The sequence below is a fragment of the Triturus cristatus genome, chromosome 9, assembly GCF_964204655.1.
Source record: "Triturus cristatus chromosome 9, aTriCri1.1, whole genome shotgun sequence".
Classification (NCBI taxonomy): Eukaryota; Metazoa; Chordata; class Amphibia; order Caudata; family Salamandridae; genus Triturus; species Triturus cristatus.
The window spans coordinates 1,264,401,259-1,264,417,541 of NC_140592.1; the positions used below are offsets into that span (position 1 = coordinate 1,264,401,259).

Consider the following 16,283-nt stretch of genomic DNA (forward strand, 5'->3'; position numbering starts at 1 on the left):
TAACACTCACCAGACACAATGGGCCACCCTGGGATTCATGATAGTGAAAAGAAACATAGCTCAATTGTGGGGAGCGGCTACACCACCTACGTTAAGAGGCATGGGAGAGAGACCTCGATTGGTGTATGTTTAGGGAGAAGACGACATATGTTGCATGGGGTTTCCCCAAAAAATGGGCCCGTATCTGGAGCCCTTGGAATAGTTACAGGGGTGATATCTGTACACCGCCTGAGAGCCCAGAGCCCTATACCCCCAACTCCCTGTGATGTTCCCCTTATATTCTGTGCTGTAATCCTTATCATACCACATGTCGTTATTGCTTATCTCACTTACGGTGTCCTCTGTATTGTCTATATGAACCGATGCTTGTTATAAAAATAAAATAACCACACAGAATACAAATAAAACAGCACAAATGTAGGTTCCTAACAACGAGGATACCATGGTTAAAATGTCATAAAAACCTAACATTCTGAAACCTACTTCTATCGCCACACTAGGAGAACATGGAATAGCATAACTTTCATGTACAGTTTCTTAGGGATAATGAGCGCATTGCATAGCAGTTTACGGCCAACCTATGTAATTATCAGTCAGGGAGGTCGTGTTCCCTGCTAAAGGCAAACACCCGTTACATCAGCATCAACTCCTCCTGGATTCAGGGTCTATATCAGCTTTCAGTAGAAAGTGTTAAACTGCAGCATCTCCGGCAGGCAGGATCTTCTCTGGCAGCATCTTGTGTGATAATCCGGGGTGAAGGGCCTCTCCTGACAAGTAGTCAAGTGGCAGTCCTTTTATATTATATCTTACCCGAGATGGATTTTTCAACATTACCTTAGGAATGTTTGGTATAGCCAATAGGCATCAAGATGCTAGACTAAGACACATTCTTTTAAACAAATAAGGTAAACATATGACATTTCAGACTAGATTGTTTTGGTTATTGTTCTGGTTTGACCTTGAAACTGCGAAAACGTGGCACTTGTTCCAGCCTTATGTCGCATAAGGAGTCTTGTTGATGTCTATATTCTGAGAGCCTGGACACTTTCACAGGTTCTTGGAAAGATAACAACAGACCACATACGTTTCAAGAGCAGACATGACGATTGTGCAAAAATGCAGAAAATGGAGCGTAGGCCTACTTAAAATGTGAGTTGGACCTTACAATCTCTACGTCAGCACAAACGCTGTCTGACTGAAGGATGTTGGAGCGGTTGCAACTTTGACTGAGGGGACTGTTCCTGACAAAGGCTGAAAGCTCGGAAAGCAGGAAAATTGTTTGTAGTCCCGCTAAGGCTGTTGGTATTGAAGACCTAGGGATGCAGCCATCGCTTTACTAGCCTCAACCCTCATGGGAATAGAGAGGTGGCTAAAGCTCCCACAATCCATGGCTGGACGAGTTTCCCTCATTAAGATGGTCGTGCTTCCTAAATTTTTATATCTATTTCAAAACATCCCGATCCCTCTCACAAATAAATTCTTTTCGACCCTCCGATCACACTTAATAAGATTAGTATGGGGTGGCGGAAAAGCCAGGGTAAACTAGCGGGTTATGACACTCCCCTGCGATAGAGGTGGGTTCGGGGTCCCTGATTTACAACTGTACTATTTAGCTGTGCAGTGCAGTTTTGCACAGACATGGTACCGCCCTGACGCCAGAATTCCATACCTCCGACCAGAGTCGGAGTTAGTCCTTCCGGATGCTTTAGCGGAGATATTACCGAAGGGTTTCCCCAAAGACCCCAAAGATATCCAACCCGCATCGACCACCAGTTGGGCATGGAAGCAATTGCGTTGCATAACACACACACCATTGCTTTATTCTTCTGATCTCCCACTCCCGAACCCTAAACGGATACCTATAACTAGCAAAAAGCTCATACAGAAGACATGCTCTAAATTTGACATTGCTAAGATAGGCGATCTATTTCCAGATGGACATATTTTTGATCCCAATGAGGAGTCCTTGTTCCCTGGCGCCACATTCATGGACAGATTCGTCCTTCTACGAATCCGTTCTGCCCTGCGAGCTACTTTCCCGGACTACCCTCTGGAACCTCCTTCCTTCACCCCACTCACGACAGTGATAGGCAGCGAGAGAGGGGTACATCTAGTATCCCAGCTCTATAAGGCATGCGCTGCCATCATACCGATTAACGATGACTGAATACACACTGCCTGGGAGGCTGACTTGGGAATCCGATCACAGACAAACAGCGGGCTGCCTGCTGTGCAGTTACGAAAAAAGTTTCCCTTAATAGCAGACACAAATTAATGTACTTTAAGTTTCTTCATAGGATATACATTACCCCCTCCAGACTCCACAGGATAGACCCTGCCAGACCGCACCATTGTACAAGATGCAACGCTCCAAATGCAGACTTCGCCCACCTCGCCTGGACCTGTCCGTGCATACACTCATACTGGGTAGGAATACATAAGATAGTGAGTGTCATGATTAAGGTAGCAATGACCCCCTTGCCTGAGATTGCCCTGTTGGGATATGTAAAGCAGTTCCCACTGGCAACTCGCAGGTTTGTTGCAATTAGCTTACTACTGGCCAAAAGGGAGGTATCCATTCATTGGGGTGGCAGAACAGCACCCTCGGTGAAGGGGTGGCTGAAGAGCCTGTTCCACAAACAGTGACCTATACGCAACAACAGTCCCCCCCCCCACCTCCAGGCCCAAAGATATCAGGGCCTTTCAGAGCATACCTAGAGGCGCAGCGACAAGACCCCCCACTACACAGAAAGAACAGGGCATAGTCCCAACCGGGGTGGGTTAGGCTGCCCCGAGATACATGTCAATAATCAACTACATCTGATGCGAAGCTCTTTTTTTGATGTTAATACAGTTGCTGTATTCCCATGCCATGATTGTAAACACCGTTTATGTGAATCCGTGTCAAGAACGATTGTAACAGAAACTATGCTGGGAGCCGAGGGACTTGCTTTATGTAACATGTGATCACTCTGCGACACTGATTGAGCCCTTGACAATGTGTATTTTGTCTACCTGTACTTGCCCAAGGATTTTACCTGTCCTAGTGTACTGCTTTACTTCTGCCTAAATGCAAAATAAAGTTTAAAAAACAAAAAAAAAACAAAAAAAACTCGTGGGTGAGGTGTCCAGGACGCTGGCCAATGTGATGACTACAAATTCAGCCATTTGATCTAAAGGGCGCCGGACAGGCCCCCATCTTCTATAGACTGATGGGGTCGGAATAGGAGCTGAAGAGGCTGTGGGTTGTCTGCCCATATGATAGGGCCATTTCTGGTCAGTACGCCTCTTCCTCCTTTCTTTGGGACTCTCTCCCCTATTTGTGTTCTGCCACTGGGTAGACACAGGGGGATTCTGAACCAGTGCCAACGGAGCGGAGGAGTATGAGGATGGCATCGGTGTGGAGCCGGCCACACTGCAGGAGATGGTGCCGTGCATCACTGACCCGGAGTAAAGGGAGGGTCCAGACTGAAGGTTTGTCTCCAAATGGTGCTGGAGGGAGTGCAAAAAGCATGAGCATAGGCATTCCACACAGGGTCCACAGGCACACCAGACAGGGCAGCTGACAAAGCAAACGCGTTGAATATGGCACTGAGGAATGCCACTGCATCATCCCTCGGGTAGTAAAGTTAGGGTAGGGCGACTTTTACCCAAGGCGGAATGCATTGAGTGCCAGCTCTGTGGGGGTGGTAGTTTGCTGGATATGATGGCACCACGATGACAAACTCCAGCTCCGAGGATGAAGATTCTGTAGGCGACGCGCCATTTGAAGAGTGCTTCTTACGTTACATTTTTGCTTTTGCCAGAAGAGTGGGAGGAAGGTGAATTCAAATGGGCCCAAGAGTGACTTCTGCCTCTTGTCGTTACAGGCCCATGCCACAAACAGTTTTACCTCCCATTCATCCATTTCGTTGGGGATCATGACTAGGCCAATTCACAGGATTTGGAGTCCTGGTGTGACCCCCAAGAACCAGAGATGGTGATGGTCCGTTCCTGGCAGTCCCTGCAAGTCAAAGTGTGAAAGCTATTTTGGTGGGGGGTTTGGAGGGGGGAGGGTTTATGGAGGGGTTGTAATCTCTAGCACTGCACTTATTTTAGATTTTTTTTAGGAAAAATGTGAAAACTCTGTGAGGAAGTGAGCTGCAGATATGCTTTGAAAGCGTGGAAAAAAGGGAACCGACTTTGTTGCGCCGGGGTCCGAGCTATATGGCTTTGGTGACACCATCGGGCTCCCGGATTAACTTGAATGCCTGGGATTATTCAACTGCGGAGGAATCTGCAGGTAGAAGTATCCATTGGAAAAGAAAAGTTAATAAGTGCCCCAGAGAACACAAATTGACAGTATTTTGCGAATGGACGTGTAAACTCTTAACTCATCAGAAGGTACTTATTCATGTTTTGCATATTTTTGAACATTGAAACGGATGCCAATGACCGGACATCTCAACATCAGCAAATAATACAAGAATACCAATACTTCATAGTCTGCTGATCAGCATGCAACATGCAAGGAGCATTTATTAACTTTCCTTTTTTCAACCAATGAAAAGGGGCCTCTTCCTCCTTAGTTTGCCCTGACCTAAACCCTAGGAGCTTTGCTCCCACAACCCAGTGGCCTGCTTGCCAGCAGCCACCAACGGGAGGCCCCCTATTCCCCATTGGATAACATTGGGACTACGCACTCTGCACCCGGCTGCCCTTGTGCCGCTGAGGGTATAACAAAAGCGTACCACTGACACTGGGGGACCCCCGAGTCTAACCCCAGAACCTTAACTCCCACAGTTGATTACTTACCTGTGAACCGATAACCTGTTTTCCCTCCATAGGATAACATTGACAAATTTCTTCTAAAGAGTTTCCAAGTGTGGAGTTTTGAAATCTAAAAATATTCTTTCAAAATCACACAAATAACCAAAACGTATTTACTTACCGGTTTGCAGGAAATGTACCAGCGCTGAATCTAGGTATCCAGCCCTGAGTTGCTTACCTATAATTTACTGAAAAAGCCTATTCATTTCAATGTACTGTATTTGCGAAGTGTTGCAACCTACAGCATCCCCTGTAAATCAAACAAAGTACAAGTTCTATTGCATTTTCAAACTGTTCTATAATCAGCAACGTATTACTGAAAAGTATTTAATGCTTACCTGTGCCAGTCTTGCTTGGTTCTAAAAATAAAACAACAGTATATTTTTTACACAAAGACAATTGGCCGAGAGTTCAGTTCTTGAGTGTGTGAGACCATTTGCTGACTGAGTGTGTACAACAAATGCTTAACACTGTCTTCTGATACTGCCTTACTGCTCGACCAAGCTACCACAAATAGAGTGTAAGGTTCTATCTAACTTTAACCTCTGCCTACATCTGGGGTCACCTGGACTCTATACACACTGTACCTCATTTTGGCGTAGTATATATAGAGCCAGTTTCCTACAATGTCAACGCGCTTGCCAGTTAACTCTGCTGGATAAGGTAGACAGATCACTTTGAAGTAGCTAAAGATCCCCTGCCAAAGTGAAACCTACTCCCCTCCCTCCCCCCCCCCCCACCCCTCACCTGTCTGTGATCATCTCCTTGTAAAGCGGCCTCCATGGATGAAGCCAGTCCACATCCGCATGGACCAACCTAAACTGGACGGACAGTCTGGGCTGTGTATCCACTGCCTGAGCAAATCACTCCAGAGAAATGCACCTCCGGTAATCGAGGAGCAGCCTGAAGCGCACAGGGTCTTAACCTCCATGACTGGCAGATGGAAAGGGACGAGCTTCAGCTCCACCAATCAGTAATTTATCCAATGTTTCATCTTGCCACCAAGAAAGTCCTGTGCAGCTGCACCAGGAAAGAGCATGAAATAACCAGGCCTGGGACTGCTGCTCTGTCCCTACTCTCTCTGCAGACCGAACTAAAGTTTGGGAAGGCTGCTGGATGTGTGGTCAAAGGCAAAGCCCTACCGACCTCCAAGAAGAATGCACTTTACAGAAGGAAGTGGTCTGATCCACTAATGAGCGCTGCATGGGAGGACCTCACTGGAAGACATGACAGGCAGCGACTGCAAAGGAGCTACAAGGTCACCAGGCACAGGGACCAACAAAGCCATCCAATTCAAGGAGCTGCTTGATCATCCTCACAATAGAAATGGGTGAGCGTGCACTGCCCAACCCTCCAAACTCACAGGACCTGAGCTTACCGGTGTAGCCATCACTTAGACCACTGGGACGGGGTTCCTGTGACAGACCTGGGGTGGTCGATCCAGTTCTAGAACTGTTAAGAGTCATCTTTCTATCACAAGTGGTTCTCTAAATATTGTGCTTTCTACTCCTGGTTAAAACCACTTTGGAGTAGGCCAGTAGCCAACTGGCAACTACACTGTCTAGTGCCCACTGTAGGCGTGTCAGATCACTGGGTGCCCGCACTACTAGAAAATGCAAACCACAACTGTTGCAAAGTCATCCTGTGCCCTGGGCACCCCCAACTTTTTGCTGACTGGAACTGGTGGTAACTGACTCTGACTGACCCTGGGCTCTGCCTAACCAGGCCCAGTGCCAAGCTGAAAGGAACACATTAGATTTATATAATAGGGCAGGGGATTGAAACTACCTAGAGGTCCCCAGTATCCTGGGGCACGGCAGTTTAGAGGCCAGCAGCTTTTCTGCACTTGCATGTGTGCTCTGCTGAAGCCTGGGGTCAGTTTAAAACCAGACCTGGTTGCCAGGACTGCTTTTAAAAAGTAAAGAGCTGCAATATTTCTGCAGACTCAGAACCCCTAAAGTCTCCCTTAGTTGCACAGGGGGTGGGGGTCCTGTAGAGATTAGGGAAATACTTATAAAATCTGTTTTTATAAGCCCTGGTGCTAGAAAACTGACCCAAGTCATTTTCCCCATTGCAAACCCCATGGCCCATAGGTTAACATGGTAGGAAGTTAAAGATTAATAAATAGTGAAAGGAGAGGACTAGCCGGACCATTCAAAGACTTCCCAGAATGTTAGTAGTAAATCCAACAATATTATATTGTTGAATTTCTCCTAAAGTGTACATACAAGAAGTTATAAGACTTTCTTGTTTGTAAGTCCAAATTCAGCCTTCCAGTGGTCTGCCCTGATTGGTCAGAGTTAAGTGGATTAGCCAGGCTGCTTTGAAGAGGTGATAAAGGGCCACTCTGCTGGGAGGGCAGTGTGCTGGTCTATAGTTATTCCAGGCCAGGAGGTAGAGTCGTAAACTATGCTCTTCAAAGGCAGAGGGGAGGCCTGGGTTTCAGGTTCAATCTGACACTCTTGACCAGGAGTCAGGGCTAGGCTTAAGGAAGGTATGTGCAGATGGTAGGGGGAAGAGTCCATGGAAATAAGCCATCCCGGGGGTGTGTTTAGCCAGCTCTTACCTCCTTGCTGGAAAATCAGCCATTATGGATTTGGAAGAAAGATGCACTCTGGGACAACATAATGCCACACTCTACCGGATGTGGTCATAACTATGAGGAGTTACCCTGCTTTCATTGGTCAGAAGTGACCTGTGGCTTGACCCAGAGAATTTTGAATAAGTATCTGAGAGGGGCAGAGCCCTCCAGATCTGCTGCTTGAAACTTACTTGAAGCAAGACGTGCCCTGCTGCGAAGTTCTGCTGTGCAAAGACTTCCAAGGCCTGACCTCTGAAAACTGCGCCATCTGAAAACTGCAGCCTTGTGGATTACCTTGCTACAAAAGGACTAAGAAGTAGACTCCCTGCAAGCTACAGGTTAACAGAGCTCACCTGGACATCCCCACAAAGAATCCCCAGCCTGGAGTACCAGTGGATTTGAAAGGGTTTTGTTCAAGTGGATTGCGGAATTGAAGTTTCACACTTTCAAGGACCCTCTTGGAGATTCCAGAACCTTGGACTGTGTGTTGGATACTTTGGAACCCGCAAGCAGAACTTCAGGAAGGAGTTCTAACTGGACCCAGCCTGCTGAAGAAGGCTACACAGTGGTGAGATATTCTTCAGAACCGTTTCTAAAGGTGTGTCCCTGTCAGAGAAAACGAAATGACTAAAAGGGGCACTGTTGGTTTCTAAGCACTAGAAAGTGACTAATCTTTAAAAATTCATAACTCTGGTTCCCTACAGTGGATTATTTTCGTTTTGGTGTCATTTAAAAGATAAAAATATTATATATTTTTATAAATTGGTGTTGGATTTTTATTTTGTGTTGTGTCTTAATTATTTACTGAAATGGTGTTTTTGAATGCTTTACATACCTGTCTTTGAAGTTAAGCCTGTCTGCTCGCAGCCACGTTACCAAGGGTTGAGCATAGGAATAATTTTCTAAGACCTATGCTGGGTCCTATTATGTGTTGGTGGCCTTATTGCCAGTGGCAGACCGACATTTGCCCCTACCAATAACCCACCTTCCAACAACAACCAACTAGTTATGAGACAGATACCACACAATCTGCAGAACAACTAGGATGTCAGCCGCCCAAGTCCGTCTCGGTCTAGACTTTAGTGAATAACTTGTACCTTCAAGCAGGCACCAGTGTTCAAACACTGCCAGCATTGGACACCAGGGCGAATGACCTTGGAGCACCTACAAACACTGATGTGGTGGATAAGCACTTGATTCTATGAGGGTTTTTGGTCCTCTTGCACAATTATAGCAGATGGAAAGAGTGCATTTCTGAGCACAGTCCACACAATTCAGTGAGTCACACTTCCTGCATAAAAAAATTCCCAAAACCCTAAGTTGAAGTCTTTGATCAGCTTTCTAAAACTATTTTAAAGAAGCTAACCATGAATGCTTCTAAAAACGACAAGGGATTGGACAAACACTCCTTCATATGAGAAGAACGGCCATAGGGTTTAATAAATAAAAAACAAAAAACGTACTTCATAGATGCTTAGAACAATTTTGGGGACCCCAAGAAACGGCCACTTGGACGGCCCATCCAAAATTATAGGTCACTGTCCCTTACCATGGCAACGCAAGTCACTCCAATGCACTTCAGCCAGCACCTAGATTGTGGTCTCAGTAGGTCACAGGGTCACAAGCTTGCTTTGAGTGGGCATGCCAGCTCTCACTCATCGCGAGTGTAGGAGAGTGGCATCGACTGCATAGTTGCCCCCAACTTTTTGCTGATGTTTTGACTGTTTTCTGACTCTAGCCAGGCTGTGGCCCTGCTATCCAGGACCCCAACCTATCTGCTTCCTCTCTAAACTGATGTGAGTACCCTAGGTACATCCCAATTGGATACTGAGGACACCCTATCAGCCCCTTGTAGATGGTACCCTAGATACCCAGGGCATGGGTCCCTCAGAGGCCTACCAGGGGCTGCAGCACTTATTGTGCCACCCCTGGGACAGCCATACAAACGGACACCACCAGACCACTACTGTAGTCTGGGTAAGGTGGTGCTTGCACCCCTTACAGGGATATAGGTATCCTGTATCCCACTTAATACAACACATATATCCTCATAGGTCACCCCCTAAGGCAGGCCTTGCTAATCCTACAAGGCAGGGTGCGGAGATATGTGTGAAGGGGAAACCCCTACCCGAGTATGGCCCCTCTGCAACCTTCGTAAAACTATTGCTGGGTTGTTTGTAGTGCAGCCATACCATATATTCTTAACCGCATTATAAGTAATCGCGATAGCGTGATAACTTGAGAGTGACTGCACAGAACCATGTCATGTTTGATGTCAAACATGTAGGAATCATACCCCCAATCCAACCATGGGAGTGAGGGCATGATTCCCCCCCTGCTAGAGGGGCGATAAGGTAAAAGTGGCAGATTTTAGACACCAATTTAAAAGTGCACACGTAGTACAAAATGGATGCTACCCGCCACCCACACGACTCTGGCTGCCTGTTGCTGGGCAGAATTCCAGCCACGGCAGCTGGACAATAGGGATCTTGTTGCAGGAAGGTGCTCCCACCTCCCCAGACAGACTATGTGGATTGGAACTGGGTGGGTGCACCATAGGATGTCTTTCAGACTTGCACGTAGGCTTCTCCAGTGCCTACTTCTGCATACACCACCTCAAACCGGTTCAGGGGCATCCTGTCCCCTGCCCAGGCAGGAAAACACACAAAGGGGAGAGGGTGTAGCCACCCTTTCCCGCCTGAACTCTCATTGGTGGGCTCTGATCTAGACACTCCCCTAATCTTTGGAGAAAGGTGAATACAGGGTCCCCAGAGCCTCAGATTATTCTTGGACTTTACAGACTTGAACTTCGACCTGCTGCCGCACAGCTGAATGAAGAAATCTCCGTTGGGGTAAAGGAGTTACCCCCACTGCTTGGCAGGCACCAGAAACACTGCAAGTGACCCGGTTGGAACTTCGCTGCTCCTACGGACATCGACGACTCCTACCTACCTTGAGGTGGGTTTCCAAGCATCCCAGAGGCCAGTGAGTGTGCACAGCAAAGCTCAGCACCGTGGACCCTGTGGGTGCCGAGATCCCCAATACCCCAGGACATCGGCCACCTCTTGCACAGCACACGAACCCGACGAGTGGGGAAGTTGTGCTTTGTCCCATTATTGAGCCAACCTCTCAGCATCATCTGTGCCAAAGATCGACGCCCTAGCCCGCTCCGGCGACCCGTGGGCGCATCTTTACGTACGCCAAATTGCTGCCTCCCGCTGTCCCTTGTCTCTCGACTGGTGGGCCCTGGCGGAAGTTTATTTATTTATTGATAGCATTTGTAAAGCGCTCTGCAACCCTACGGGCATCCTGGCGCTGTGTACATATAGCTGAAAACGCTGTGCATCAGGGGCAGAAGGGATATCTTTTGATTCTGGATAGTTAGATTTTAGGGAAAAGCCATGTTTTCACCTTTTTTCGGAAGGCCATCAGTTCATCTGTTTTCCTGATGTCAATAGGTAGTCTATTCCACAGATGAGCTGCTGCTATGCTGAAGGCTCTGCCACCACAGGTGGCTTTCCTGATCCTGGGAATACTGATGAGATTAGAAGAGGAGGATCGAAGGGACCGAGTGGGTTCATACCACTTAAATTTGTTTTGGAGTGGTCGGGGGCCCATCCCATGCACTACCTTAAAGACAGTGCATAGGGATTTAAAAAGGATCCTCTGGTGTACAGGTAGCCAGTGTAAATCGGCCAAAGCGAGGGTAGTAGAGGATCTTCGCCCTCGGGAGAGTGTCAATTTTGCTGCAGCCGCATGGATGCTCTGAAGTCTGGAAATCAGGTAGGCAGGGGATTCTAGTAACAGAGCATTACAGTAATCCAGGCGGCTGAGAATGGTGCTCCTAACTATGGTGGCTCTAACCTGTGTTGGTACAAGGGGCAGCAGCTTTCGAAGTCCTCGCATTAAGGCGAAGCAGCTACTCACCTGCTTATTGACATTGGTCTCTAGACTCAGACTGTCATTGAAACGGACTCCGAGGTTCCTCACTGATTTCACTGGAGTTAATGACTCGCCTGGCTCCAGAGGCCAGAAGCCCAAGGGTAGACTTCTAGTGATTCTACCTACTTTGCAATGCATTATTTCGGTTTTGTCACTATTAAATTGTAATGAGATCTGATTTAACCAGGATGTCATTTCCAACATACAGGTGTGAAAGGTCTCAAGTGAGTCTGCGTGGGCACCATCAAGAGAGATCATCAGCTGCGTGTCATCCGCATAGTTGATCACGCTAATGCCGTGAGCCTTGATGATGCCCATCAGGGGTTGCATATATACGTTAAAGAGTATCGGGCTAATTGCAGACCCCTGTGGGAGCCCATATGGGACTGGAACAAACTCTGACTGGTACGGAGGAATTGCTACTGCCTGCCATCTATCCGTCAAGTAGGAGTGAAACCAGTCGAGCGCAGCTCCCCCAACTCCAATGCTCTTCAGTCTTGTCAGCAGAATGTCGTGACTCACCGTATCGAATGCGGCGGACAGGTCCAGCAGGATTAAAATTGCTGATTCTCCCCTGTCCGCCCTCATTCGTAGGTTGTCCAGAACAGTCAGCAGAGCTGACTCGGTTCCATGAGCTGGTCTGAAACCGAATTGCTCCTCTTCAAGGATGTTGTTAGTTTCCAGGAAGAGGGCTAGTGACCTGCTGACCAGCCGCTCCATGATCTTAATTGGGTATGGCAGGAGCGATATAGGTCGATAGTTTTTATGGCAGTTCGGGTCTAGTTTTGATTTCTTCAGTAGGGGGGTAACAACTGCCAATTTCCAGTCTTTTGGTACAGTGCCTGTGTCAAGAGATTGATTACACAGCTGTCGAAGTACTGGAAAGAGTTCGTCCCCGAACTCCTTTACTATTTTATGAGGTAGAGGGTCCAAAGGGGATCCTGATGTTATATTAAGGGCTGTTCTTGTAAATTCTTGTTCTGTCGGGGTCTCAAAATTCTCCAAGATGGCCTTTGGAGTGGGGCGTCTTACATTTCCTTCGCTCTTCTCCCTATTCTCGGTGTTACTGTTATACTGCACTAGAGGAATGGAGACATCCTTCATACCCTCGATGATGTTGGTGATTTTTTCCTGAAAGAAGGATGCTAGACCATCACATAATTCTTGTGAGGGCTTGATTTGGCTGTTGGCACATTCAGGATGGGACAGCTCTTTGACTATCCTGAAGGTGTCACGAGATTTATTGGAGCTGTTTAATATTAAATCTGCGAAGTAGTTTGCTTTGGCTATGGTGATCTCTTTCTTATACTGCACAATTGTCTGCCTCCAGATCAGTTTCTCCTGCTCTAGATAGTTTTTTCTCCAATGCCTCTCCGCCTTTTTACAGGTATTTTTCAGTTCTTTCAATTCATCCGTATACCAGGGCGTGGAGGGTTTTCCTCTTTTTCTAATTGCTTTCAGTGGTGCAATATCGTCAAGTTTCCTGGTTACCTCTTTACATAGTAGATGATGATTGGTGGTAATATCGTTCTCTAGACCAAACGAGTTCCCCACTTGACGGATGTCGGACTTCCCTTCCTCTTTCCTTTTTAGCAGACCCTTCCAGTCACGGCTAATGAAGGTCCTAGTCTGCGTGTTTGTTGGTCCTGTATTGATCAAGGTATGGATGTTAAATAGTAGGAGATGGTGGTCTGACCAATCTACTGGTAGTGTTGTTCCCATAGTAATGAGATCCTCTGCAGCGAATATCAAGTCCAGTATATTTCCTTGCCTATGTGTGGGGGTGGTTATCCATTGTTTCAGACCTAAGTTGTTACAGGATTGTGTAATATTATAGAAGGCCGTGTGTAGTTGGTCGTTATCCCACAGGTTAAAATCTCCCAGTACCAGCAGTCTGCTATGTGAGATTGACATGTTATTAATAACAGTGATCAGTTCCTGCTGTTGCATTGCATTGATGTGCCCGGGTGTCCTATAGCAGATTAAGCCCGTGAGGCAATGGCCTGAATTATGTCTGATCGATATCCCGAGAAGGTCAACCTTCACTTTAAAGGGCTCCTTGTGGGTCTGCACCAGTAGCTGTTTTGTGATTCTTGCGTGGGTTGCGGTTGCCAAGGCTTAGTGGATCCAATCCGGACACTAACACCGCAGCGACCCTCATCCTTTGTGGGACAGTCGCCCTCCAGAAGCTGGCCTTCCTTGACGCCTCCTGGACCCCGTGGCTGACGATCCAAGCTACCCATCTTCCACCTGGAAGCACCCGACATTGAAGGGCTCTTTCTGCTGAGTCCCCTGGTCACTGTGCCGTGACCCAGACTCTGTCCCCTCTGCTTTCAGGTCCTTCTCTACAAGATCTACATTTTCATTCTTCACGACGACGCTGCTTTTGGCTAGCAGCAGTTCTTCACGTTTTGCCATTGAAAATCAGCCCGCGACCAGACATCGAAAACGACCTATGCACCCGGCTTCCCTGGGGCAGGTAACAATGGTACCTCGGTACTCTCGTGGGTGTGGGCCCTTCAAAAGCTTAACTCTAAACTCTTGAACTTGAACTCCTGCTAGAAGTGTTTTAAATCTTGTAAATTTCAACCGCGACATTGTCCATAGGCTTTAATAGAGATCCCGACAGTAGCTTGTACCACTGCACGCGTCTCCCGTGGGTCCCCTTCCTCACTACCTTGGGGGGTTTCACAAGGGGCCAGCGACCCTAAATGCCCTAGGCATTGTCTGTACAATTGTCGTGGTTCTTATACCACTTTAATACATGGTTTGGTCCCCCCCTGGGGCCCTATGATTCCAGTGCTATTTATTGTAACTATCAATGCTTGTTTGAATTGTATCTTTTCCTCCAGCCTGATAAAGAGACTAGTGGGATTATTCTTAGAATAAATATATATACACCTGTGTGGACTACTCTTTCATTTGGTTATTAAAGAGGTTATTATGGTAAAACAATAAGCTTAACACTCCTTCAAGACATAGCCTGAAGGCTGCTCTCCACAGCTACCACTAGGATAGCTTTCTTTAAACGTGGTCTTTTAAACCTATCACCTTAAGAGTCGAATTGGACTGGTGCAAGGTGGCCACTATAACTAGTGACCAGCATATGCCAGGCCAACTTCTCACATCGAGGCACAGTAAACCAGACATGAGCATGGGGAGAATAGCTATAGCTTGGGAATCAGCCTATGCTCCTTCTCTGAACCTGAACCTGAACCAAGGCAGTGACCTGCATAGGTTTGCCTTCTGCTGAAATGGCAGCGACAAGCAATGGAATGGAATACAAAGGAGTGCCCAATGATGAAGAAGCTTATATTTGGGCGCTGCCACCGATCACTGTGTCAGGGGCCTCAAATCGCTCCAATGAACTTTAAGCAGGAGCCCTGGGAATGAAACCATGTGTCGTCAGCCATGCATCGGACTGGACACCAGCAGCTCTCTCACCTCTGCACTTTTCATGGCCTTCAGCAGGTTCCCCACGGTGTCCATGAAAGCGTTCCCCAGTAACCTGCCCAACTTCTTGTACAGGACGCCCAGGCAGGTCACAGCCGCACTGCAAATGGAACAACAAAGCACAGAGCAGGGTTGGAATGAGAACTCTGGAAATTGGGGTGTTAAAAATAAAAAAGAAGATTTGGGCACTGGGAAGGTTTTACCCGGCAGGCGAGAGCGTCCCAAAGGCCCCCAAGCTGGAGGCAGTCAGTCATACTCTGGGAAAAGGGTTTCCTAGATTAACGTGTCTTACGAAGAGAAGAGACCATCTCACTGGAAAGATTTTAAAAAAAGCCTAAACCATGTGCCCAAGCGAAGAAACACTGAGGACACACTCACAGTTTGGTGGGCAGGTAGCTCGGGGAGTCGTCTTTACTACGGATGAGCTCATTGCACTTGTCGATGGTCTGGAAGGCGGAGAAGGTGTCACCAACGCTGTACACGAGGCCTAGATTCTTGGCAATCAGTCTTCGGGAGGGAGGGCCAGGAGAATCACTCAGCAAAGTAGTTAGTTGCTCCACCAGCCTTTTCTGATTTTGTTTCACTTCCACCTGAAAACAGATGCACAGATATCCAGTTAGCCACTAAACAAAATCGAAAGCACAGAAAAGATCAAAACAGAGACTCCCTTAACGATCACAGAGAGGACTTGAAATCAAAAACGCCAAATAGGCTACCACAGAGAGCCCTGAAGCAGACACCTGGGTGGCCACTGAGGGCAGAATGAACCTCTCACTGCCTGGAAGGCGAGCACTGGAAGAAAGGTGAAGAGTCCTGGGGTGACCCTTGCATGGGATATTGGGACTAACTACGCACCTTGACCACACGGCTCAGAGGAGGAAGAAAGATGCTCTCTTGGGGTCCTATTGCTGTCAAAGGTAACTGGGCAATATCCTGTAGCCATCAATACGAATACGAACCAAACGAATAGCTTCCTTGCACACTGTAGGCCCTGGCTCCACTGGGGTAATAAAGTCGAGCAGTCAGGGGTCACTGTGGTAGGCGGTAGGGGTTAGAAAGCAAGGGGAAAACAGCACTTATGCAAAGGATACACAGAGAAACCCAGGAGGTGATACAGTTCCCATCCACAGGACACGGTTCAAGAAAAGCCCCTATCAATACAGGAAGAATGGCCCGAGCAATCAGAACTGATGCCCTTTTACCCTCTTCACACGTGCGTTAAACTATCAATGCCAGGGGCACAGGCCTGTACTTACAGTCAGAAGCACTCTCAGCAGCCCAATGAAATATCGGGTTGCATCCAGATTACTGTACCGGGAGGGAGGGAGGGCAGAAGTTACACTGTCCCACACCCTCTGCCTGGGCGGAGAACACCTACCCAAGCTGGAAACTAAGCCGCAAGAATGACAGGCAGCCAGCTCTCTGGGACACTGTGGGTATGTATTTCGGAAGCCAAAGAGAGATCTTTGGAGAACAGTTAACAATCTATACTGTTTTT

The 16,283-nt window shown here is 47.5% G+C and overlaps 1 protein-coding gene across 5 annotated transcripts in view; it reads right to left on the reverse strand.

The window, feature by feature from the left end:
* Positions 1 to 16,283, reverse strand: part of HEATR5A (HEAT repeat containing 5A) — a 399,007-nt gene that overhangs the window by 340,545 nt on the left and 42,179 nt on the right. For 4 of the 5 annotated variants that reach the window (XM_085627402.1, XM_085627405.1, XM_085627403.1 and 1 more), the window contains exons 3-4: positions 15,164 to 15,375; positions 14,777 to 14,885 (exon numbers count right to left, since the gene is read on the reverse strand). In XM_085627402.1, the coding sequence (XP_085483528.1) occupies positions 14,777 to 14,885; positions 15,164 to 15,375 (321 nt within the window). Of the gene's footprint in view, positions 1 to 14,776; positions 14,886 to 15,163; positions 15,376 to 16,283 lie in introns of those variants that run through there. The other variant, XM_085627406.1, reaches the window with a different exon arrangement.